This window comes from Muntiacus reevesi, chromosome 7 (assembly GCF_963930625.1).
Source record: "Muntiacus reevesi chromosome 7, mMunRee1.1, whole genome shotgun sequence".
Lineage (NCBI taxonomy): Eukaryota > Metazoa > Chordata > Mammalia > Artiodactyla > Cervidae > Muntiacus > Muntiacus reevesi.
In genome coordinates, this window is record NC_089255.1 from 19,933,965 (window position 1) to 19,961,936 (window position 27,972).

Here is a 27,972-nt window from a genome sequence, read left to right on the forward strand (position 1 = left end):
GAAGACAAGGGGTGGGGTGAGTGATCATACTGGGGAAGAGGGAAAGGAAGCAGAAGGGAGGGTCATCGGGCCACCTCTAACGACTACAGTACTACTACTGTAGGGTGCTGGACTCACTCTGAAGGACGCTTATGGTAGCCTGGGCTCGAATCCATGTTATGGAAGGGTTTTGCCTCAAGTCATTCCTCTTGGGGTCGTTGCTGGCCCTGCACTCGTAAGTCCCAGAGTCCTCCAAGGTGAGCCGGGTTATTCTCAGCACACTCACGCCGTTTGACCCGTAGGCGGTGTTTACGGTGACACGGCGCTTCCGAGCACCGTCCCACAGCTGTCTGAAAGACTCTGCCCGGTTGACTTCTGCGTACCACCACTGGATCTCTGGCGTGGGGCTCCCGACCACGTCACAGTACAGCTCAAAGGCGTCCCCAGTGAGCTTAGTTTCTGACATGGGCGACTTGACAAACCCAGCTAGAGGGAGGGGGAGCAGGAATGCAGTGACAGGCCAATCAGAAAAAAAGAAGAATCAACAGGTGTTAATAGTAATTTAAAGAAAAGAAAAGAAAAAAAGCAAATGAGTTGCAAAGAACAAAAAGGATTCATTTTTAAACTATAAAGAGACAGTAAATAGCATTTCATACAAGCTTTCAGAAGAAGAACCACCCTGGGAAGCTTATGAAGCAAAGGCAGGCTAATTACAAGCTGGGGCAGCCCAGGTGCTGGCCAGGCAGAAGCAAGCCCACTGGAAAGCATTTTAGCAATGGGCCCAGCCGGTAGGAATGAGAAAGCCTCAGGTTTCAGGGAAGTCTCTTTCCATAGAACACAAACCATTACCTTTTCAAACTCGGGCAAGTGATGAAAGATAACCGAAGTGGCAATAGGTTTACATGCCAAGTCAGGATCTCTCTTTTGGATGGGTGAACACTTGGTTAGAAATGCAATGTCTTTTATGGGTCACAACAAGAAGCATTAATGACCTATGACATCTTCTTTTGGGAGTCAGAGTCCACATCTCACCTGAAAGGCTAGCAAACTTCTCATTCATGCAGGATCCTATCCTGAATTCAGGCTAGACTTTCCCCACCTCCTCTTCTTCCGTGGACCCATGGCAAACAAATAACCCCGTTGTTTGTGAAGCAGCCTCTATCTGAAAGCAAACCCTCTGGTACAGGAGAGCAAGACAGTCTGTACTTCAGAGTGAGAATCACTATGGGGGTCAGCTCAGTAGTGGAAACAACAGTAACTCAACTTATTGCCAGTGTCTGGAGGGACTATTTCCTCCACAATCCCATAAATTTATAAACCAGAAAAATCTCCTGAAAAGTCAGTCTTAAAAATAACCATGACACAAAAACAAAAATCAAACCAGAACAACAACAACAAAAAAACCCCATGGTGTCTGACAGGCTCTCTTCACATTCTTTAGTTGCCTGGTTCCCAGAGGCCAGCTCAAAAAGAATGAAAACTGTACAATGATGTATTAAACTAAACTCTATGGTAAAGGCTAGACCTCACCAACATTGCCAGGCATTGCACAGGAACTAAAAATCGATGTCTACTTTCACGTGCCCATAATTTGTTTGAGGTTACACTAGCATAAGACAAGGTGGCAATGGCAAAGAGAGAGAAAAAAAATAAATAAAATCCAGACTTATTGGAAGAACTTGGAATGGAGTCCATATCACAGTGTAAGCATACTCTCTCTCACCCATTTACTCCACCAAGGGTCTATTCGGCATTTCTATCAATTCAGGCTAAAAGGTACTAATAATTCAGTATCTAAAGTACAGGCAAGAAACTAAGAGGGTACTCGGAGTCACTGGGCAATTTCTCTTGGGCCCAAGCCAGATCCTCTGCAATGAGCAGAGTAAGGCCAGCATCTACCAACATCAGGTAAAGAACATTTCAGAGAAGTATGAATTAAATGGAACAGTTTCCCTATAGACCAAAAGCCAAGGATATAATGGGATTGCTGAAAATGGAAGTTGCTAAGTGGAAATTTTTCTGTTTATATCCACAGCATATTTGTCTTTGTAGATAAACTCTACACCATGGACCTCAGAACCCTATGGGAAATACTACACTTACTCAAGTAGAGGTCAAGAACTCCAAATTCATACTAGTCTTTCAAATGATAAAAGATTCAGAATCTGGGAAGGATAGGAAAGCAGTCATTAATAGCCTCAGATGAACTGTTCCGCCTTCAAAATGACACGCCTAAACTACCTTTTGAGACCGGGTATCTGTTCCTTGCAAGGAACTAGTTATGAGAGGCCCCAAGAAGCCAAAAATATATCATTCTCAGGTGCAGGGAAAGTTTCAGAATTCCAGAAAGAAGACACCAAGCCATGGCATGAAAAGCTGAGCTCACTTCCAGATAAAAGGGTACCCAAGGAGCTTATGTTTTAGCTTTCACACTATCTTTTCTTTCATTTTACTACTGGCTCAATCACTGAAGAAAACTGCTTATCAGTAAATCCCTAGAAAGCAAGGAAAAAAGTATTATCCCCCTTTAATCATACTCTTGATCATTAAGTGGAATTCACAAATGCTCTTATTCTCACATTCTCCGTGAACGGGGAGTTTATGTCCACTTGAATGATGTGATAATGTGCCTAATTATGCTCTAGAAATATGTTGTTAGTGGATGTCTGTCTTTTTTCTCCCTTCTTCTGAACTGCGCTTCAAAACAAGCTTAGATCTAAGCCTATTCAATCTACTGACCATGCTATGTAGAAGGAATGCCTGCAAGTATGTCCAGAACCACCAAGAACCCATCCAATTTCAAAATAATCACAAATCCCAAGACACCACAATTCAAAGACAGTGGAGAAACAGTCTGAACACAATTCTCCACCGCCCAGAACAAAGAAAGTCACTCAAACCAACACTGCGACTTCTGGACAAGACTTACTTCTAAGGAAGTGCTGATCTGATTTAGTTTAGTTTTCTACTCATACACAGGGAAGGGGAACAAGTCGATAATGTTCCTTGAATTAGTAAATTATATGATATACATTTAGGGCTTCCCCTGTGGCTCAGTGAGAGAGAATCTGCCTGCAATGCAGGAGACACGGGTTCGATCCCTGGATCAAAAGATCCCCTGGAGAAGAAAGTGGCAACCCACTTCAGTACTGGGAAATCCCATGGACAGAGGAGCCTGAAGGGCTACAGTACATGAGGTTGCAAGAGAGTCGGCTAAACAAAAACAACAATGATACATATTTAAGCAAACTTATCTAAAAAAAAAAAAAGGGTAAAAATCCCTACAACAATGACAACAGACATCTATCTGTGCTCTGAGGGCTGCTATTATTTTTTATTATTATTAGACATGTATATCAATAGATAACATTTTCTAAGTATATGTTATGTGTTAGACAATGTGCTAAGCACTTTTATACTACCTCATTTAATCTTCACAACATAACATAGATGCAATTATAATCCCCTTAAAAGATGTGGAAACTAAGGTCCAAAAAAGTTGAGTACTTCTCCCACAGTTACAAGCTAATAGTGAAAGGGTCTAGACTGGAATTCAGGTGTGTCCAAAGCCAAAGTACGGTCTCTTAACACCACAACTGCAGTCAATGTGTCTCCCTGGGCCAGAAAAGTTATAGATATTTTGGTCACCACTTAAATACAATTAATTAATTCTGGCTATGAAAAGTCAAGACTCCTCCACTGGAACGTGCAGCACACTATGATGACTAACTCCTTAAAATTATAATCCTATTGAAGAATGGAGACAGAATAGCACAAGGATCAAAGTCTTAAAGCAATTATGCGAATGTTGAGTGAGTGGGGGGTGGAGGGTGGATGGTGGGAAGCAGGAGAGAAGAGTGAGAAAATAAAAGATGGTTCAGGAGCAAGACTTTCCCCATAGTTCTGATGATTCTACCACTCTGCTCTTGAGAAGCCTAGCTTCGTAGGAAGGAGATTAAAAGACATTAAAGGCATTTCTCTAGTGTTGTAGTCAGTGGCCAAATTACTAAAGGGCAAGCACCTGAAATTTTTATATAAACAACAGTTCACAAAGTGCTTTCACATATCACATGTCCTTTTGTTCACATAAATTCACAAGGTTCATAGATCAAGCGCAGAGATAGGTTCATGATTTGATCAAGATCACTTAGGTAGCTAATTCTTAGTGGAGCAGGGATCAAAACAGGGGTCTTCAGCTTTTAGTGTACATTTCTTTCCCCAAAAAACACACTGCCTCTAAATAAAACAAGTAGGGAATTCCTTGATAGCTGAACACTCATCAAAAATAATGAAAACAGATCTACTTCTCCTCCCAGCAGTAGGGAAAAGAAAAAACAAAAACAAAACAAAAAAAAACCACTCTCTCTACACAGTACTGTGGAATCACAGCAAGGCAAAGTTATTAGCAACCATCTACCTCATTATCCGTCCAAATTTAGCTCCAATTCAGGAGAAAAGAACCAGCTCTCAGCAACAGCAGGCGGCAAGGCAGTTCACAGTCTGACTCACTGCCCTGCCTTTCATTATCAAGGGCTTTCAAACAAATACATGCCCTCAACAAGAGAGCACACACTGCTGAAAGTCAGGAGACCAGGAAAAGCATCTGTTTGATTTCCAGGTCAAAGCTCATCCAATATTTTGGAAAACCCCTAATTTCAGAAAAATACCTCCGGCCCCCTCTCCACCATCATCTCCATCCACTGTAATAGGTAACTGGGCTCAGAACTCAAACAGGTTTGACAAAGTACTAATATCAGTTCCTCCAGTTCAACAATGATAAAGAGGGAAGCCAAAGAGTGGTCACTAGCTTTGTGGGAGGGAGGAACTAGAAGCTGAGGGTGGAGGAGGGTGGCAGGCATAGTATTAAAAAATGAAGACAGTAAAACCAGGAAAAGCCTAAAGTAAAACTGTGTAACTGGGGATGGGATGAGAAGATGACAGCTGGGGCTAGCAGCCGGAGAAAAGGAGGAGCTCTCTGGCAGGGAAAACTGAATGTGTAGATATGTAGCAGAGGGTGAGAAGAAAAAGGGAACACAGGAACAAGTTGAGCCCAATCCCAAGAAAACTGCTTTTACATATGCCCTAAGGAAGCAAAAATGCTATCCCAGCCCCATACATGAGGAACCATCAGTGATTTTTTTTACAGTCAATATTCTCATTTTTCTCCAGGGCTATCAGTGAACAGATAAGACTCACTTATATTCCTCTCTCAGCTGACTACTGCCAAGGCCAGGCCTTTAAATTTAGCCTGTTTTTGTCACCTTTTAAAAAAAAAAAAACACAGCTGTTCCCTTCAAGCCCCTCTCCACTACTAATTCCCTGTGGGTGGCTCATGCTGTTCTTTCCTTCGTGCCTCATAATAAAGAGGAAATGACAGCCAAGGACACAGGAGAACTTCTCTCCCCCTCCCCCATTCACTCGTATCATGCACCTCAAAAAGAAGACAGACTCTGAGCAAGACAAACTGATATCTAACTCCTATCATAGGTATGGTATTTCAAATCTAAGTGACTCTTAACTGCAATAAGCCTGCCTATTCTTACTGCTTATTTTAATCCTTAACACTATCCCTCAACACCAAAGATAGGTCCTAAGTCCACAAGCACTCATTCTGTGTGTTAAAACCAAGTGTAAGGCAGGCCTGACGCCCTGATAGTGGATGAAAATGGGGTAACCTCATTCTCCACAGGAGAAAGGAGGTATATGGGTCTCATCTCATGGACCAGTCTGATCTGCAGGTAAGAGACAGCAGCAATTACAAAGCATTTTCCAAAGTCACATCTATTCCTTTCACAGCTACCTCTATCAGGGAGTCACGACAAAGGCTTAGAAATTAAGATCTTCTCCATTAACCAGCTTCTAATTCAGGGCCATCCTTTATTCTGAAATTATAGCATTCAAATGGCTAAAACAATCTGTTTTGGCATATTTTAGTCAGCCTTGTTTTGAGAAATAGGAGACTACATACTTTAGTGGATAAAAGTAGCAAACTCTAAATCTGGATTACTTGGAAGTGCTGTCTAATTGTATGACCTTAGGCAAGTGACCTAACCTCTGAGCTTCTCCCTAATCTGTAGGCTGGGCTAATAATAGTAGCAACCTCAAAGAGTTATTGTGAGGATTACATGAAATTGACATACAGCTTAAAACAGTACCTGGCACCTAGTAAGCACTCAATAATGTTAGCCATTATTCTACGTCTTCACAGAAATTATGCTGAACAAGCCAGATGCAGCAGCCTTCAGCACTGTTCCAAGGACAGTCTGGGAAGTAGAAACTTTGTCTTAAAGGAGCTCCAACTTAGAATCCAACTTCATCAATAAACAGCAAAAAAATAATTTTAATTAAAAATAAGAACCAGAATGGAAATATTAATTGCAGAAGGCAATGAAAAAGTTGGGAATTCTTCATTCCTTCCTATCCTTGAAGCAAACTAAAAATAAAGTGAGTGGTAACAGCAGTATGGACTCAAGGTATTAGCAAATGTTATTACAGAGTTACAAGTCATTCAATCTAAAATAATGTGAACAATATGGAAAGCCCAAAAGTAATGAGAATAAAGAGAGGCAGTACAAGAGTCTCCTTTAAAAAAACAAAAAGTAATTAGCCTACTAATTATAAATTAAGCTGCTTGGCAATGATATATGGGAAGATATTGGATATCATGCAAACTGTAAATTCACAAAAATGTCAAATAAAATGGTAGTTACAGGATTTTGATCATATCAGGTTATTTTTTAAGAAGAGTCAGTTTTTGAGTCAGTACCTCCACAACTTAAATTCTCTTAACTTTGAGGAGTTTCTTCAAGTGGGAATGATGCCACTTAAGGTAGTTGGAGAAGTCATGTGACATATATGGAAGAGTTCTGTAAGTTCTACAAATGTTAAGTTACTTTAGGATAGACAAGAAATAGGCATTCAATATGAGTGATCTTCATTCAACACAAATTTTCGTTCAGTCCTGCTGTCAATTCCCTTTCATAGGCTAAACAAGCATGACCTACCAAGACCCATGGAACTAAAACAGTCACACACACACACAAAGGCATAAGTATGACTGAAAGGGGCTTTCCTGGGGGCTCAGCAGTAAAGAATCTGCCTGCAGTGCAGGGGACGTGGGTTCCATCCCTTGGTCAGAAAGACCTCCTAGAGAAGGAAATGACTACCTATTCCAGTATTCTTGCCTGGGAAATACCATGGACAAAGGAGTCTGGAGGGCCACAGTCCATGAGGTCACAGAGAGTCAAACACTACCTAGCAACTAAACAACAATGATTTAAAAAAAAAAAAAAGTCACAGGCTTGTCTCTTACCAGAAAATACACACAAAAATTTGCATACGATATAGGGAGAGATGTCCCAGACACCATGTTAAACACTGAGTTTTGACTGTATTGCTACTGGATGTGTGGACAGATAAGGGTCTCTCTATTTAAATTGAGAGCTCACCTTATAAGGATATGAGCCATGGTTTACAACATCTGGGTTGGCTTCTTCAACTTCTTCAAACTCATCCTCCTCATCTGAAAAATGGGGATAATAATTCCTACCTTCTTCATAAGGTCATGGTGAGGTTCGTATGAACAATGTAAGTAAAGTTACTTTGTAACCTATAGAGCTAAAAATATAATAATATAAGATGGCCATTTTATGCACGCAATCTACTTTGTAATTTAAAGGATGACCTAAATCATTTCTGGGTATTCTACTAAAGTACCTCAAAAACACCGTGGGTTGAGAAAGTTGGGGAGACAGAACTCAAAGACTCACCCAGGATGAATGGGAGCTGTTCATTACACTTTTTCTGAATTTTTCAATTTTCCAGATGAAAGAAGTATGAAAACCAATAACCCAGAGAATTTCAACATGTTTTAAATAGAAAGGGACATTAAATAAAGTAAGACTGCCAGAATTAAATTTTTAAACATTAGAATACTAGTTTAAGAAAAAAGAGGGTATTATAAAAACAGAACTTGACACCAAATCTAAGGAATAAGAAGGACTGGAAATTTTTAACAGCAGAGCGAACAATCAGCTCAGAACTCACCCCTCCTGCATTTCTTCATGCTTATCTAGCATGCTCCAGGAAGGGGCTCAGTAACACTCACCTATGTCCCAGAATATTCTCAAATGGGCAATAAGAGATTGAAAACTCTGCTTATAGGCTATCTATCGTAATATTCTAGCCACTGAGTCTATGCTTTTACTAATAATTCAGTAAACAGCTTCATTATTATAGACATTCCGTGAGACTAACAACACTTCTTCCTCACATCAGGGAGGAAAGAGGCATTTTAAATTAATCTTGAGCAAAGAAAGTGAAGTGAAATATAGATAACCCATCTGACTGTGACATCAAAATGACCATAACCTTAGTTTTCAACTAAGGATGTGTCCAAGGGGGAAAATGCAGTAGCCACAAACTGCTGTCAAGCTAGTCTTTTCAGGAACTTTAGAAAATCTACTTTTTAACTCTACAAACAGTACTCAAACTGTTAATACACAAAGGAAAAAAGCTAGTTATGCTAGCCATTAAAAACCACAGATGTTTCAACCAAAGGAAACAGACAATGCATACAAACCAGCAGTATCTCAAAGAACATTCTTAATGAAAGGTCTGGTTTCAAACAATGAAACCCTTACATATTTAAGCAAACACTAACAAAAGCTCTTATCCCAGGAGACTGTCAAAACTAGCTATGGGCCAACAGAAACACACCCAAATGGAACTTTGAAGCCAGAAACAATTTTTTTGGAGAAGAGACACAGTAACAGAGTATTTGAAGAGTATACCTCAACTGACCCTTCATTTAAGATTTATTAAAGACAAAATGAAAACAATATTCTGGAAAGGTTGAATATTCCAGTTAAATAAACCATTCTCAAAAGCAAAGAGGGAGTGGAGGGGAATTCCCTGACATTCTAGTGGTTAGGACTCCGTGCTTTCACTGCTAAGATTTCAATATCTAGTCAGGGAACTAAGATCCCACAAGACTTGCAGCCACAGCCAAAAACAAAAACAAACTAGTAAAACTAAGAGAAAAATAGATTATGTAAACCTTACACCACTCAAAAGCCATGGGCAATTAGTAATCTCCACTAATTACTTTCTTTGCAAATTTCTGTATTAGACAAGTGAAATTCGCAGAAAAAGTAATTAAGTAAAGATTACATAATTTATTTTTCTTTTAGTTTTACCAGTTTTTCCTTCCCAAATGGCACAGTGGTAAAGTATCTGCCTGTCAATGCAGGAGACATGGGTTCAATCCCTGGGTGGGGAAGATCTCTTGGAGAAGAAAATGCCGCGCCAGTACTCTTGCCTAGGAAACCCCATGGACAGAGAAGTCTGGTGGGTTACAGTCCAGGAGGTCTCAAGAGTGAGTCACGACTGAGCATGTATATCACCATCACAGATTCAATATAACTTCTGATAACGAGCTCACTTTCTTGTCCCTAGACAACATACCAACAACCAGGATTTAAATATTAAAAATAACGCAATTCAGCACATTCTTTCAGAGGATAATATGGTTTATCTCATTCTTTCATTCTCATATATCCCATGAGAATGACAGGAAATACAAGTAGTTGGAGCTGATAGTGTGAATTTAATCTAGAAGATATTTTAACTGAAGAGGTAAAAAGTCCCTCTCCCACCTTCTTTTAAACAGCCAATCCCAGAAGTCAGAATCAAACATTTTGCACACAGGAAAATTCAATCTTTGAATCACATCCCAAGATGTTAGGTAATATAGTCAGTTACAGTCTTCCCAGCTGATGAATTATTTCCAAGGTATAAACAGTTTATAGTGGAAATCACACTGGGAACTTTGTTATTATATATAAAGGCAACACTTTCTTTAGATGGGAAAATCCTAGAGCAGTGATTTTTAAACTATCATGCATCAGAATCACCTATTAAAACACAGATTGTTGGGCCCCGTCCCTGGAAATTCTGATTCAGTAGATCTGGAATGGGGCTTAGGAATAGGCATTTGTAACAAGTTCTCAGATGCTGCTGGTATTGCTGGTTCACAGACCACACATCAACAACTACTGTCTTAGAGAGTCTGAAACTGCTAAATTTTTAGCTTTTTCAAATAGAAGAAAATAGGGGCAAAGGAACCACACAGATGTTTCTGAAACCATATAAAGACTCTCCTAGTAATGAGTCTGATTCATAACCAAAAGAAGGAATGTGGGCAAAATGGTTTCTAAAAAAGTGTCACTCACTATGACTTCATAATAATGACTTTTATCTAATATTTGTTCAACTTATCTATAAGCTGAGAGAAAGTTACTGAGGGCTTACTTAGCAAGGACTGTGCATAGGGACGATTAAAATAAACCTTGCTCCTAAAGGGACTCAATTTTTTATAACTTGAGACAGGAAAACAATTACAATACAATTGGCGACGGCCACTTTTATAATAGACATGTGAAAGACAACAAAAACATAAAAGAAGTTATTAATTTTGCTGAGCGGAGAGGGCCGACATATGCATAGAAACCTCGGGCATAAAATCTGAAAGGAGACTTGTCAGCTCGAGGACAAGGCCTTGCTCTAGGCAAGAGGAAACAGTTTTGAATACTGTACTGTGAAGTGGCAGAAATAATTAGTTCTAAACAAAGCTAAAAAAATTCAACATTTTTTGAGTCATTTTACATGCCAAGCACTTGTCAAATGTTCATGCTACTCATAAAAATAAGACATCTATAGCCTCAAGACCTCACAATTTAGGGAAAATGACAAGCATCCTACAGGCTAAGAGCTTGGACTTCTTTCAACAGAATAAGTGATATGACAGATCTGACTAGTGGTTGTATGAAGGATGGATCCAAACGGGGAAAGGAGTTAGGAAACTCATTCACTAATCCAAATGAAAAATGAGTCTGAACTAGTTTAGAGAAGCTGTAGAAATGGTGAGAAGATGACGGATGTAAGACATGTTTACAGGATAGAATTAACTGAAACTGACTATGGAGTGGAGAGTGATACTATAAATGGAATAAAGGAAGGCAAGCTGAGAATTGGCTTTGGAGGCACATACAGGATGGGCTATGCTGGTGAGATGTTCAGATATTATAATAAAAAACATATACATGGATCTGGTATTTAGGAGAGAATCAGAGACTAGAAATACAGAGTTGGGAATTATCAGCTTAGCTGGAAGTTGAAGCCATGTGAAGAGATGAGATCACTCAGAGGATGAAAAAGGAACTGAGGATGGAACTTTCTACATAATTAACAGTTCTTTCCAAATGATTCACCACTGAATGTAATGAACTTTTACTAGGATAAAATACACCAAAATAGGAATTAATCCCATCCTGTTTTCTGGACAATACTTCGTAACCTCAGGTAAATAATTTATTATTCTGCTTTGAAAAATTAAGAAGAAAGGTCTTTTCATGGTTCTGCTGTCAGGGACTCAGACTGACACAGTATCCACGCCAGAAGCTCTCACAGCAGCATTAGACTTTACTTGAGTAGACTATGTAATGCTCTTAGCCTTAACAAAGAATCCTTAAACTTTCATAAAAATAGCACCTATCTGGTTCCAAAGATTATCCTGGGAAATGCATTTTCTCTGAAAAAGCTACCACTTAATCACAACCAAATTTTCTCAACTTTTAAAAAAAGAAAATGTACAGAATCTCAGCCTAAAGCCCAAGGCTAAACAAACTCTCACCCTGCACTCTGCAATAGAGACTGAAATGAAACAAAGCCAATATGCTACAGACCAAGTGATTCCAGAGGAAAAGAAAAAACCAATGAGAATTATAGCTCCTATTTAACGTTGTGATAAAAATTCATTAAGTTTGTGATGTCTATGTCCTTTTTCCTGCCTTCTAGTCCTCCTCAATGTTTCTTTAAATATTAACCAGATATGACTTTGGAAAATAAGGACTGTCACACACAAGCAAAAGAGTTTCTTCACTTCAACAATGGCACCGAATGGGAAATTTTCTCCCCCACTCTGGGCCCCAATGGTCCCTAAATTTAAAATTTTGAGGATACTGAATAAACTACACGGAGTTTTATTTTCACTTTTTTTTACAAGGATTTATGAAAACAGACAAATTTTACTGCTTTAACTATGGACCGTATTAACAATATGTTGAAACTGCAACTTTCCCATTACTTAAACTGTGACGGTGGCAAAATTTATACAAGTCCAAGCGATGTTTATGTTCTTTTTCCTGCCATCTGGTCAGCTTCAATATTTCTGCACCTATTAACCAGATATGATTTTAGAAAATAAAGACAACAACACAGGCAAGCGACCAAGAGATGCTCTACTTCAACAATGGCACACAATGTCTCTAATTTTGTATCCCCACAATACCTTGCTGTACATACTACACTCAATAATATTTGTTAAATGAATGGTGAGAATCACAATTCTCACTCACCAGGAATTAACCTTAAAATTCTTTCATTAAATTTCAACCTATTAACAACTTAAAATGTACCAGTAATTATGTTAATCAACAGTAAAATAAATAAAACCGTCTTTCTTTGATTAGCAGAGTTTTTCATATCAAAGCCATTTTTCTGAGTATCAACAGAATCATAAATTCTAGGAGATTAGGCTATGGCATATTTGAATTTATCAGAGAGTCCCTAGAAGTTAATTAGAAAAAAAAATCCCTAATGTCAGTTTGTTTTGTTGCTGTACATCCATTAATCCTCAATTTTTGTTGTTGTTCAGTTGCTAAGTCATGTCTGACTCTTTATGACCCCATTAACTACAGCACACCAGGCTTCTCTGTCCTTCACTATCTCCCTGAGTTTGCTCAAACTCATGTCCATTGAGTCAATCTCTGAGTTACATCCCAAGATGTTAGGTAATATAGTCAGTTACAATCAAAGATCTATTAATCCTAGTAGGCAAGGAAATAAAAATTGAGTGTAAAAGATTTCTGATTTGAGATTTTACTTTACAGTTAGACTGCAACTTTTGTATTCTTTTTCAAATTAGGGTGATGATGCTGCCTATCATCAATTCTAAAAAAGAAGGAAGTTCTTCTAGAATCAAAAACAGCCTAGAAAGCTCCTTCTTTGAAATGATAACCTTTAAGAAAAACATCTGTGGGGAAGAGTCAGGGAGTAGGACGTTTTCTAACTTCTTTTTTCTGTTTTAAGAACACTCTAAAAAGATTACTGAACACATAACTGAACATCTCTGAAACCAAATTATTATAACAGGAGCTAAGCTTTACTGATGTTCATATATGTCAGGCACAGGGCAAAGTATATCATATAATTTAATTCACTACCCCTTAAGATTGTACTGTCATTCTACAAATGTGCAGAGGCAGGATGCATGCTCTGGCAGTTACAAATTAATAAAAATGTTTCATTTATTACGAACAATTAGAACTAACATCCTACATACATTATTTAATTAAAAAACATTTTATCTTAGAATGACTATCACAGTATTTTCTACTTCTTTCTCATCGATATTACCATTTCAGGCTTTTATCACTACACAGCCATCTCCAATTATCTATTATCTCTGGGGAAACTGTGTGGGCCTATTAGCTTAAAAAGTATTTGACATTACTGTGACTGACTGTTTTAGGCTGGCACTCCTAAATAGTAAACTGGAACTCAGTGGTAGATCTCCAGTTCTTACTGGCAGATCTTCAAGGTGGTTGCTACGCCTAAGATTTTCTTCCCACTAAGGGATGAAAAGGAGGAGCACTTTCCATCCTTTCCCAAGCAGAGTCTCAACAGCACACCTCTGTATTCTCCTATTTGAATTTGGATTTCAGGACAAATGACAGGTAGCTTCTTATCATAAGAAGCTTACAAACCTTGCAATAAAAATTATTTTACCAAGTACACTTTGCATAGGATGATTATCGTTGTGCTGTCTGATAAGACTGTATTAAAAGGATCATCTTTTCTTTTGGTCTTATTTCAACTGTGGACACATGGAATAGTAAAAATATTTCAATCGTCTACTTTGCAAAGTATCCACAGATACCAAGACGGTCCAAGCAGACTATAAACCAAAGGTAAGAAACATCCTCGTGCAAAAACTTCAGAAGTAGGTCTAAAAAGGGGTGATCCATTTCAATAATTTTAAAACCCAGCTCCTCGGGCCCAAAGGATTCTTTGGAACAAGTTAGCGAATTTCTTCTCCCCCAAATAGTTCTACATTTATCTAATTAAATATTAAGATTTTATTTTTTTAAATAAGAAAAAACTTGCTACAGGTTGAAAATTCCTAAATCTGATTCTCACCCCAATCTAACACTTAAATATCATAGTCCAAAGAGACTTAGAATGTAACTGAAAACCCTTACTAGAATCCAAAATTTCTGATTCCTGTTCACTACTAAAATCTCCTCCCTCCTCAATTCCTCAGGAAATCCCAATATTTAGTCAACAATCCAAAACTATTCTTTCATAATTACTTCTCAATTATACTCTTAATCATTTTGTTTCAGGTCTTCATTATCTCATAACTCCACAGTTACCTACAACTCCACAATGAGGGGAAGGATCAGGTTATATTACTTACCTACTGCCCCAAACATAGGCAGTATGCTTCTCTTGAAAAGGGATAGCAAAACTGGATACAGTACACTTCCATTAAAAATTAGCAGAGTGGTCCCAGGAATTATTTACATGCCAAATAGTAAATGTATAAACATTTAATATTTTCACCAAAAAAATATGACTGAGTATAAAAGTACAGCAATATATTGTTCTTTTTTCATTTAATGAAGCTTTTTCTTGTTTGGAATGAGAAAGGTCTGCTCAGTGAGCCAATTTCTTATCAAGAATTCAGTCATCATCAACATAATTCCCTTCAGTGACAATAACAGATGCAACCTAGAGGCTCCATACATTAATATGAATGAAAGGATCTGTCACTCCAATTACTATACTTAAAAAATGAAGGCTATAAATATCAAAATGAATTATAACATAATTAATACAGGGGCTTCCCAGGTGGCTCAGTGGTAAAGAATTCGCCTGCAATGTAGGAGACCCAGGCTGGATCCCTGGGTCGGAAAGATCCCCTGGAAGAGTGCATGGCAATCCACTCTGGTATTCTTCCCTGAGAAATCCCATGGACAGAAAAGCCTGGGCTACAGTGCATGGGGTCGCAAAGAGATGGACACAATTTAGTGACTAAACAATGACAACAAAGCATTACAGCCTGTAAATGCTCATGTTTTTAAAGAACAAGCTTTTAAAAGAAACACAACTACTAACAGCGCTTATCCTGAGGAATGGGAATCGAGGGGTGAAAGGAAGAACTTTAATATTTTACCTGTAATACCTAAGTATTATTTGAAATTATGTTAAGCAAATCCTTTCCTAATTTTCCAATAACTTTCCTTTTTCAAAATTTTAAGTTAAATAATTTCATGTCAAAATGTTGTTTAATCACTATTCAAGGTAGGAAGAGTAAGCCTCTCTGCCTCTAATACTACCTCCTATGGTTAGCTATATTTATTCTTTGAAACTTCAACCTGATGAAACCTTCATTACCTTTTAGGCAGGGATAGCTCACAAGCTTATATATCTGGTTACTGCAGGCTCACCTGGTACTACTGGGCTTTTTCAGGTTTTTCCAATGGTGTATTTTGAGAGTTTAAGATGATACACTTCTTGAGCTTTTCCAGTGACAAATGGATAGTGTTACAGAATGGTAAAGTGACACCCTTAAAACATTACTAAAAACATGTTCCACTCAAATTCTTTCCCATTCTGACTTTAAACAGCCAGTAAAATATACATACCTGTTACTGAAATACAAATGCCAGCAAGCTCATACTTTTGGCTATTTCTGAGCAGTTTTCACTTACTACTCTGTATACTCTATTTTTTTTTTCCTTTAATGCACATCAAAATTTGCCTTTTCATCCTACAGCTGTAAAATCCGATTACCCCTAACACTACCCCCCCATAATTGAATTTTAATGTCTACCTGCCACTGAGTAGTAAATTATATGCTCCATGGGCAAACATTTCAGAATGTTTCATGTGTACTCCACAGTTAAGAGGCAGTCTTGCAGGGAAGCACTAAAATTTACCAGCCCACAGCAAGTACCTCACAGGTTACAATCAATATTCATTACCAGCTGCCTGCCTGAAGTTCCTTCTGCCTTGATGTCCCCAGTTCCTTCAGGAATTAATTTCCTTTGTAACTGGCCTCAAAGACTACCTAAGCTGTTTCTGAAAAATATGGACTTTATACAACCCTGTGGGGATTAAAAAAGCATGTTAGAAAAATCTCAGTAAACATCTACTAGGAAAAGCAAAAATACCCCAAAGTCAGTATGCAAACATATCAGCTCAAAATATCAGTAAACTAAACAAACTTTTGTGTATTAGAAGTATAATAGAATTTGCTACCCTTCTGTCTCAAAAGAGATTCAAATAAGACAGGACAAAGAGTTTAAAAGTGACAAATGTTTATCTAGAAACAACTGAAAATACCAGAAAGGACAGGACCAAGTAGAGATGGGTAAAAAACACTAAAGACAGACGTGTGTGCCAGTCGCTCAGTCATATCTGACTCTTTGCAGCCCCATGGACTGTAGCCTGCCAGGCTCCTCTGTCCATGAAATTCTCCAGGTCAGAATACTGCAATGGGTTGCCAGAGGGGAGAGGGGGACTTATAAAAAATAATATATACTTATCACTATAACATAAGGCTCAAAATAATATTGTGAAGGAAAACAAAGATGAACAATACAAGTATGAAGAACAGGAACAAGGAAATAAAGCACAAGTATTGCTTTAACCATTTAGGTTACTGTGTTAATTACAAAAGAAAAATAAAAGTTTAAAAAATTTCTGCTGCTAAAGTATGAAAACAAGATATACAACAAGATGTATATGCCTCTAAAGGTTTTTACACGAACCAAGAAAATGTAAAGCTTTCAAGACATTTACTGGGCAAATGAAAGAAAATCATAAATCAGTTTCCTAGTAAAAATCATGTTGCTAAATTTCTAGTTCAAGCAATAAATATAAAAGTATGTCACTTCTATGGCATAATTAATTTTGAAGGCACAATAAGGTACTGCAATACTAGCAAAATTACTTGCTCCAGTATTACTTCAAAAATAAATATCATGCTAAATAAAGATCATTGCTCTGCTAAGACTGAAAGCTAACTTGAAACACTAAGGACGCTAATCTACTGAAATAGTTTGGAATCTGCACATTTAGTGTTATAAGCATCAGGCTCCAAACAGCTTTAAATAATCAGGCTTCAAATACCTTAAGTGGTAGGTAAGCTGTGTTATTAACCTAAAAATTTCATTTTAATTACTTCCCTGTTTCTGTTGAAAGTAAGAAGTCTAATATCTCACATTATCAGAGATTTCAAATTTCTTAACCATTTCACTATAAGTATAGCTAGCTTTCAAAAAGATTAAAAAGTAAAGCAAGATTCCATATATATGCATTAATATGTTTTTCTCTTTCTGACTTAGTTCACTCTATGTAACAGGCTCTATAACATCCAACTCACTAGAACTGACTCAAATGTGTTCCTTTTTATGGCTGAGTAATATTCCATTGTATATATGTACTACAACTTCTTTATCCATTCATTTGTCAATGGACATCTAGTGGATGTCTTAGTGGACACAGCAGAGGAAGGAAAGGGTGGGACAAATCAAGAGTGTGCCATTGAAACATATACACTATCATATATAAGTAAAGTGAAAGTCTGCTCAGTTGTGTCCAACTCTTTGTGTCCCCATGGACTATAGAGTCCATGGAATTCTCCAGGCCAGAATACTGGAATATTCCAGTATGCCAGAATACTGGAAGAGCCTTTCCCTTCTCCAGGAGACCTTCCCAACCCAGGGATCAAACCCAGGTCTCCTGCATTGCAGGTAGATTCTTTACCAGCTGAGCCACCAGGGAAGCCCAATCATATATAAAATAGATAGCTAAGGGGAAGCTGTTGTATAACACAGGGAGCTCAACCTGATACTCTGTGACAACCTAGACGGGAGATGGGGTGGGGGGTAGGAGGGAGGCTCAAGAGGGAAGGGACATACGTATACTATGGCTGATTCACCCTATTGTATGGCAGAAACCAACAATGTAAAGCAATTATCTTTCAATTAAAAATAAAAATTTTAAAAGTAAACCAAGATAACTGAAGGCTATTAGTGACAGGAAATCTTATCAAGCACATTCCTGTGTCAGCTATCATGCTAGCTGATTTATGCAAGCCTTTCATTCTAACCTGTGAGGTGTGTATTATTCCAAATAAACAGATGAGGAAACAGAGTAAGAGACTTAGCAAAAATCAAGACTCCAATCCAATCTCTTAGGCTCCAAAATCTGTTAACATAATTCTTTGGTGAAGAGGACACAAAACAGGGGGCCACTGACAGTTTTACTTGACCAGCACAGTATTTTTTTTAAATTTTTTAAAACCATGGAATTTTTTTTTTTTAAAGAAACTTATTTTGTATTGGGGTATAGCCAATTAACAATGTTGTGATAGTTTCAGGTGAACTGCAAAGCCACTAAGCCATACATATGATGTTGTTCAGTCACTAAGTTATGCCCAACTGTCTGCAACACCATGGACTGGAGCAAGCCAGGTGTCCCTGTTCCTCACTATCTCCCAGACTTTACCAGAGTTCATGTTCATACATATATATGTATCCACTCTCTCCCAAACTCCCTTCCCATCCAGGCTGCCACATAACATTGAGCAGAGTTCCATGTTCTACACTATAGGACCCGCACAGTACTTTCAAACATCCAGTATTCAGTCAAAGCATGTATCATATTCTCTACTTTAGCAAATAGTACTTGCCTAGCTCCTATGGTAAACAAGTTTGCATCCCTGCTTTAATACATGTCAACAAAGACAATAAAAACAAGTGAAGAGCTGCTCTCCTTGCCTTTCCATTCCTAGAAGAGGTGTGGTTTTGACCAGAGGTTGTCTCAGGAACTAGCACTATAACCCATCATCAGAGGATACTTAAGTGCAGGCACAAAATGGAGATGTTCTCAACTGAAGCTGCTCTGACTTTTATAAAGCATGTAAAGTTGTAGGTGTATTTTTGGTTAACACAATAATTTGGATATCATTAATAGCCTGGGCTAGGACCAGGGATGGAGATGGAAATGGCAACCCACTCCAGTGTTCTTGCCTTCAGAATACCAGGGACGGGGGAGCCTCGTGGGCTGCTGTCTATGGGGTCACACAGGGTCGGACACGACTGAAGTGACTTAGCAGGACCAGGGATCTTCAATATCCCACAAAGTGTCTTACACAACAAAGAACTATCCCTTTTTCTACACAACTTTCAAACGACATTCAAGATGAACACTTAGTCTGAGCCTAGAATCTAACTCTTTTCTAAATACACCACAAAGTATTCTTGCACGGTTTTCATCATCAATTTTCCAGGAATGAAGTTACTGTGTAAAGTGAGGATGGCTGCTCTATGCTTAGTCACTCAGTCATGTCCAACTCTTTGCAACCACAAGGACTGTAGCTGCCAGGCTCCTCTGTCCATGGAAAATTTCCAGGCCAGAATACAAGAGTGAGTTGCCATTTCCTACTCCAGGCTATCTTTCTGACTCAAAGATTGAACCTGTGTCTCTTGCCTCTACTGCAATGGCAGGATTCTTTACCACTGCGCCCCCTGGAAAGTCTATCAAGGATTATAAGAAATTCAATATTGACCTTCCCTAGCAGAGGGGGATACTTCAGTGAAAAGGCTAGTCTGGTAACAATCATCTAAAAACAAATATTTTATGATATGATAGAGTCATAACCAAACCTGAAATAATCTGGCCCTTCTCACTAGAACTTTATTTTCCTCTTCACTTTCCTATGAACTACAAGAGTTGAAGTTAGCATATTAAAAGTAAACATAAAAGTACCACCCTTATAATTCAAAGCTATCCCTACATGACTCTCTACAGTAAAGCAGTGTATAAAGCATTTTCCATATGTTACTATCTTATCTCATAAAACCCCTACAGATTAAGTATTACACTAATTTTAAAAAGAGAAACCACAGGAACTTAAACAGAAGTAGAATCCAGAGCTACTGCCAAAATGAGAACCCTTTTCCATTCAACTACACTGTCCCAGAAGACGACCTAATAGGTTTTATTTACATTTCATGTTTACAACAGTGACAGATTATCAATTTACGTACCCAGTACTACGGTCTCCAACTCAGTTTAGGTATCAAATTTAAAATATACTAATGTTCTAGTTTCATAAAAACCATGGATTATTTTTAATACTTTATTAAACTGCCTTAAATATATTTCAAATAAATGTGTAAGAATAGTTATGATGATCTTTATACTACTTAATACTTAATATCATTAACCCTGGAGGCTAGTACACAGTTCAATTCTTATCATTCTTACAGCCACCTCACCCCAGTCCACACCAAAAGGACAGGAAGTAGATCTCTTATACTGAATGACTAATACACAGCAACACACCTCCAATCAAAAGACTTTATAATAAAGCTCATGAAACCATGATTTTTTCTTAGTACTGAAATTTAACTATAAAGAAATTACATCCCACATACACGTTCCCTGATTCTCTAAATCAGGTGGTTATAATTAAGCAAGTTAAAATTATTCTGAACCCACTAAGAAAAAAAGGGTGTGGGCAGTCATATCTTCATTCATTTCTTTTCTTCTTCCAAGACAAGAAAGCAAATATGTTCCAAGACCCTAAGGAAAAACTGTAAAGGACAATCCTTGAACCAAGAGCCCCATCTTTATCATATACCCTCAAACAATAGTGTCCTAAATTTTATAAAATACTCTAGCTAAAGAGGGGCTTCCCTGGTAGCTCAGCTAGTCAAGAATCTGCCTGCAATGCAGGAGACCCCGGTTCCATTCCTGGGTCAGGAAGATCTGCGGGAGAAGGGATAGACTACCCACTCCAGTATTCTTGGGCTTCTCTGGTGGCTCAGCTGGTAAAGAATCCACCTGCAATGTGGGAGACCTGGGTTTGATCCCTGGGTTGGGAAGTTCCCCTGGAGAAGGGAAAGGCTACCCACTCTGCCTGGAGAATTTCATGGACTACATGTATAGTCCATGGGGTCACAAGGGACAGACACTACTGAGTGACTTTCACTTTTCACTTAGGTAAGGAGAGAAATGGGGAACTGCAGGAAAAAAAAAAAAACAACAGCCTGAGACCCTAACTTCACCTTAAAATAGCTTTAATTTTTAAAAGAATAAATGAAAAACTGTCAAATATAAGATAGCAGAATTGAAAATATATATATATATAGAAATGTGATGTAACAGAATAAAACAATACTATCCTAAACTACATTTACGCATACAGAATTTGCAATGTAACATGATTTTGCTCATATTAAATCTACTTTTTAAAGGTTTCTTTGAATACACAGTACAGGTCTTTCCTGTAGCTCAAAGCCTGCAATGCAGGAGACCCAGTTTCAATCTCTGGGTCGGGAAGATCCCCTGGAGAAGAGAATAGCAATCTACTCTAGGATTCTTGCCTGGAAAATTCCATCGACAGAAGAGCCTGGGGATCTCTGGTCTGTGGAACTGCAAAGAGTTGGACACAATTGAGTTACTCTAACACTACTTTAATACACAAAAACTTATCAAATTACAAGATGGAAGATCCCCTGGAGAAGGAAATGGCAACCCATTCCAGTACTCTTGCCTGGAAAATCCCATGGACGGAGAAGCCTGGTAGGCTGCAGTCCATGGGGTCGCTATGAATCGGACATGACTGAGCGACTTTACTTTTTTTCTATTGTTTAAGTTCTAAATAGAAGGTAAAAATAGCAAAAAAGACATTCTTCTAGGATCACCAGATGTGCCAAATAAAAATTCCTCATTATTTTTCTGAAATTCAAATACAACTGGGCATCCCGCATTTTGATCTGGCAACCCTACACTCTTCAAGATAATTAAAATGAGCTCCCATCTCCACCAAAGTATTGCAGCACCATCTCCACTCATAAAACAGGCTGGGGTTTCTGTCACAGCAGTATTTTGACTGATGAAGCCTTAAGAATTAATCTGAAGTGCTCATTTCCTGATAAGCGTTTCTTAACACCTAAAATGGACCTAAATTCTAAGAGCCAAAGGTTAAACTTTTACTAGGCTCCATCCAGTCTAATGAATGAACTCTTACGAAGCTTATGCTTCTATGTGTTAAACAGACATTGGGAAAATTTTAGTGTCCATTTTTTATAACTAAACAAAAAGAAGTTGCTTATGAAGGTTATAATAAACAGAATTCTGTTTAAAGTATTACAGGCGGGTCTTAAAAGCTACTTTAATGGGTTCCAAAATTAATCTACTGTTTTTCTTGAATCATAACCACAGAAACTTAAAGCTAAAAACGAATTTCTGATCCTTAAAAACTTCTGGAAAGGGAATTCCCTGGCATGCCAGGAGTTAGGACTTTGCATTGTCACCACAGAAGGCCTGGGTTCAATTCCAGGTGGAGGAGACATTCCCAAGCCAAAGGGCATGGTCAAAAAAACCCCAAAAAACAAAAACCTTTCTGCAAAATCCATCTCATTGCCTTTTCATTCCCAGAGACTTTTTTTCTCCTACTGGGCTCCTAAACAAGTACTAGATATAACAAAAAGAGATATTCTATTTTATGAGGTCCCTATCAACCCGTTCTCTGCCCTACTTATAATGGCTCTGATTATGAGTGAGTGCAAATAACTCTATTCTGCTAGTTGCATTTAAATCACCTTAATACTAAACCTGTGCTTTTTCTTCCCAATGGTCTAGGACACTGCTCTTTGATACAGCCCATCCATCTTTGGAGACTACCTAATTCCCTTACTTCATTTACACTGCTACCTTGAAGGTATTAATAGATAATCACATCCCCTTGGTGCTCCCTTTTCCTAAATTTAGCTCCTTCAGGTTTTTCTCCTAAGCCTTATGCTACCATCAGCATAGAACTATCTGCATCTTTTCCTAAATGTGGTTGGAAAGGGTTGAAAATTATTTGGACTTCAATCCTAGTAAGAAAATAGAAACCATAATTTTGATATGTGATCACTATCTTATTTGTCTAAGAGTAATTCAATGACATTTCACTGCATGTTACTTGAAACCTCTTTATACTTGCTCTTTTCCAGGTAGCAGCCCTTTCTGGTTTGCATTAAAGCCACTTAGTTCATCTTTCTTGATGAGTTATTTGAGAGTCAGGATTAATGATATAATTTCAGTGCTGGAGCTGCTCAGCTATTTCTTTCCACTTGGTCCACAATGGCTTCCAACCTGTTAAACTTATAAAATCGAAAAATCCTAAATTAAATTTAACATTTTCATTTAACATTTTCAATATGGATTGAAAATTATTTCACAAGTAGTTGCCAACAAAGGACAAGACATCTTGCCTTTTTTTCCTTCAAGCAGCAGTGATATCTAAAAACAAGAAAATAAACTTGCTCCTCTAGTATCTTACACATGAAAGGCAAATAATTCTTCAGTGATGGTTCTGCTTTCCCTCTCCCTTCCTTCCCTTGGCCAGTGTTCAAGGTATTCTGTACTCACCAGAAATGTGCCTCAAACAACAGCATCAGAGTAAGCATTCAGCTTGGAATAAACAGCAGCGTTCCAGTCTTGTACTCAACCAATAACTCAAAGGTAGGCTAGGGAATAATGACTATAAGCTCTAATTTAAAAGAAAGGACAACTAAACATACTGGAAAATTTGTGCTTTGATTAGGATATTTAAATTATTATAGCCTTCCCTTTTTCGGAAATTCAAATGGGATGGAAGAATCAATATTATATAAGTAATGGATAATGTATTGTTAAACAATGCTGTATTCTCTTTACTAATAATGACTAGTAACAGTACATGTTGATATTACAAATAAATAAATGCCTTGTGAAAATCCTTATTATATTTATAAAAATCCTATTGCTCCACAGTACATGGTATATGTAAATAAAACAAAACTACTCCATACATGACAATGCTCTGTCTTTCAAACATGAATCTCAGAGCCTGTTAATAAATTATGAAATCAATTTAGAACGTAACAATAATTTCCTTTAAATACATTACAGAGTAAGGAAAGATACTGTTTCACAAAACATCACATATTTCTGCATATACTTAGTCACAAATAAGACCCATTTATCTGGGTCAAAAGTTGGAAAGTCTTCTTCCAATGAGCTTTTATATTTTTAAAGTCATTACAACATGATTGTATATGAACCAAATTATTTCTATGTTATTAATATAAGCTAATCCCTAACTACAATTCAACACCTAGGAAATTTTAATTTGTAATGTTAATTTTTCAGGTTATTTCTAAATTATTAAGCAGCAAGGATGTGGCTGATAACTACTGACACTAGATGATGATTATATGGAAGTTTACTACATTATTCATCCTACTTTTTGAAGTTTGAAATTCTGACAAAAATGTGAAAAAGAAAAAATAGGAAACGGACCTAACCAATTTATAGTAAAATAATGAATAAATTTGTAATCTGAGACTTTGACACTCTGATTCTAAGGAATATCAATCTAAAAACTTCCTCAGACTTAATTCAAGTAATGTTTGGGTTTCCCCATTCAACTATAATGAACAGATTTAAAGGCCTTTAAAAAATGCATAAGGGACAGGAGAAATTAATTCAAAAACAGAAAGCAAAGCTCCTCAAATGATAACATAAAAATACAATTAGTTAAGTGTGCTTCACTGTCTTTTCATTGCCTCTTCAATAGTCAACTACTTTTCAACAAACAGAAAAAACACAAAATATCTACCTACCAGGGAGTGATTTTCATTTCTTAATTGTTTCATTCAGACTGGCAATTTTCCCAGCAAGTTTAATATGAGATCTCTATAACAGACACCACTCACTCTGCCTTCACTGAAACACGAACTACAAGTGTCATCTGAAATAGGTTTACAGGCAGTTGAATTTCAAAACAGTGGATGCCTCAAAGTCAGTTTTCCTTAATATCAAAAAAGTTAAGTTTCTAAACTTCATTAAAACAAAGCATTCTCTCTCTAGGCCTTCTAAACTGTAAGGTTAATAGAACTGTGTGATTTTAGAACCAGAAGGGAATTTAGACATCACCTAGTCTAGTGGTTTACAAATACTGTCATTAGCAAAAGAACAATCAGTGACATAATTTATATATGCAAGCACACTCTCTACTGCATATGAAACATTTTGCCTTGTTAGTATTCTATCAGAAAGGACTTGACACTGTCTTGTATTTTATATTTAATCACTTCTAGAATATGAGTATACATTCGAAATTGATTGAAACTATTGGTACAGATTAGAACTTAATGCTTTCTAATAATAGTCTCACATATAGAATCCTGACACCTTCAGAGTGACTTCAAATCATTTCATTATGTTTCGCTGTCTAGTTAATTTGAAGCAATACTTGGGTGTAACAATGATACAAATCAAGACAAAGCAAAAGGAAGCAAAGCACATCCAAACTGACATATTTCTGCAAAAAACCATTACCATACTGTAAGGTTTCAGTATGTGGAAAGAAGGTTAGTGTTAAAACATTCCATAATTGTTTTCAGAAAGGCAAAAGAACATCATTCAGTACTTTTTAGTACAAGGAACTTAATACAGCTTTAATGAAAAGGTAAGACTGGGAAACACAACAGAAACAAAAAACAAAACAAAAAACCAGTAGATGTCTGAGGGACATCAAATAAATCTACTACTAACTTACTGTATGCAAATAAGCTAGATACTTAGGGGAACTCTTTAAATATTTAGTAAACCCCGTTTCCACACAGACCAATTAAAAGTTCTCAATGATAAGGAAAAAAATAACCTCACGTTAATTAGGTTTGACTAATAAACATATGTCTTTGCATATATACAAAAACAATAAAAACTTAGGCCTACTTTCAATTTTAGATTACACAGTAAACCTGAATTGTACAAATCTTGACTCTTGAATAAACTCTTGAAAAACATAAAATTTACTTGTGTATTCAACTTTTTTAATGTACACATCAATACCTCTGGAATAATGCTTTTACATAGGATCACTACAATATTTTACTTTAAATTCAGTGAGAAGTTTACTTTTCTATATATAAGCTTATAGAATGTAATAGTTTATTTTCAACTAGTTTTACTGGAGAGGTTTCCTGCCTTTACAAAGCTAATCCTTACCAACTAAAATTAGGAATTCAGGGGGAAAAAAATCCATCAAAACCTCACAATTTAAAAATGCATTATCTAAGGTGCTTAAAATTTAGCTCCATATCATCAATGGCATTTATAAAAATTCGTGTAAAATGACAGTGTTTTGTTTAAAGAGGCACACTGAAAGCAAGGCCAACTGTTCTCAGGAGATGATTTTTCATCATTACATATTTTAATTTTGATGTACGGATTTACTCCAGAGGACCTTGGTCTTTTCTGACAGATTCTATTTATCCAGATGCTCATCAAAGGAAGATTCATTTCTCATTCTTGCTTCCTGCTTCTTCCTTGTACTAGAACTATAGCCTTTCTTCTTTTTCTCTCAGAACTTCATTCTCTACCTCTGATCCTGTCCAGAATGTACTCACTGTAAACAGTGTAAGAGACTGCCTCAGACACTTTTTCACAGAATTCTCTTTTCCAAAATTTCTTCGCAAAATTTTATTCAAACTTTCATTGAACATATCCTGTGTGATACCCCAAACAATCATTTTTCTACATGCTTCATTTGTACAAACATGAACACCTTATCTTCTTCCCAAATTGTCTTGTAAAAACACCTTTACATAGACCCAGCAAAAATTTCAGATTTTAAGTATGAAATATCTTAACTCTGAAAAAACAGCTCAAACTAAATAAATGAAAAACAATGTTCAAACTGCCAGAGCACTTTTCTACTCATATCTGGTTATCTTTGCAGCCCCGTTAGATATTTATTTTAAAAATATGAATAAAGACAACACAATGACATTTTGCCTTTTATTAATGTCTAAATGTATACTCCACAGGAGAAAATGTTTCCCATCAAAATTGTATTAATGAGAAAAATCAAGGAATTACTTTAAGACAAAACAGTCTAATTTTTCATGAGGATCTGTATGACTAACACAAAATCAGACCTGTAATGAACTTCAATCTTAATTTATGCCAAATGTTTGGACTGTGGGGAGCATTTACATGTAAAGGCTTTTATTGTCTTTTGTATACTAACAGGATAAGCTCTGTTATGTCAGGCAACACAAAAACCTACCTGCATCTCTTTTCTAATTTGAATCCAGGAACCCTGAAAAGCAAAGACTAACAGCCCAGAAACAGATCCTGATGTTGTAACATGGCCTTTCCACCCTGGTCCCCTGACCAGTTTCTCGTGCCTGGGTGCTTCATTACATCAGTAGTGACACTGTTGTCAGTTGCATGAGAGTCTGGAGGCTTATGATCTCCTTAGGAAATGCTAATGAATTTCAAGGCAAACAATTTCTTCTGGTCATTTAAAATCTTTTTTTGGACTAATTACATTAAGATTTGTTGCTTGATATTTGGTATGTCATTTGTGCCACAGCTGCCATAGATACCATGTCTTCCATTGCTCATTTTAGTTCACGCAAAGGAGAGATGCACAATCAACAGCAAATGTCTAAAAACATACTCAAGGAGAGAAAACTGCCAAACCACTGAAGCAAACAGCACTCGACAGAAAAGAAAAAGAGTCATGAATCATCTCATGCAAATACTGGCATTTTTACAAAGCACAATGTTCACAACTATGTAGTAGCATCCAAGCAAAACCGTTTCTTAAAATTTAGATCATTAATAATAAAATTCATTAGATTCATTTTCTCCCACTAAACAGTGTTAATTATCTATTTTTATATTTTCAATATAAATATATTACATTTTTACACTTCACATGCACTCATCAGCTAACACAATCCAACACTTCACTGTGGTCCAGGCACTACATTCTTATTTCTCTTATTCACAGCAAGATATTCAGTT

At 37.1% G+C, this 27,972-nt stretch overlaps 2 protein-coding genes across 2 annotated transcripts in view; both read right to left on the reverse strand.

Moving 5' to 3' along the window:
* The window catches only part of NPTN (neuroplastin), a 64,110-nt gene that overhangs the window by 32,362 nt on the left and 3,776 nt on the right, over positions 1-27,972 (reverse strand). The gene's annotated exons all lie outside the window — the stretch shown is intronic.
* Positions 95-27,944, reverse strand: LOC136172044 (neuroplastin-like). Its single transcript, XM_065941165.1, has 2 exons — positions 27,869-27,944; positions 95-465 (listed from the first exon to the last, which is right to left on the reverse strand). Exon 2 carries the CDS (start codon positions 443-445, stop codon positions 95-97), a length of 351 nt encoding a protein of 116 aa, XP_065797237.1. The 5' UTR covers positions 446-465; positions 27,869-27,944.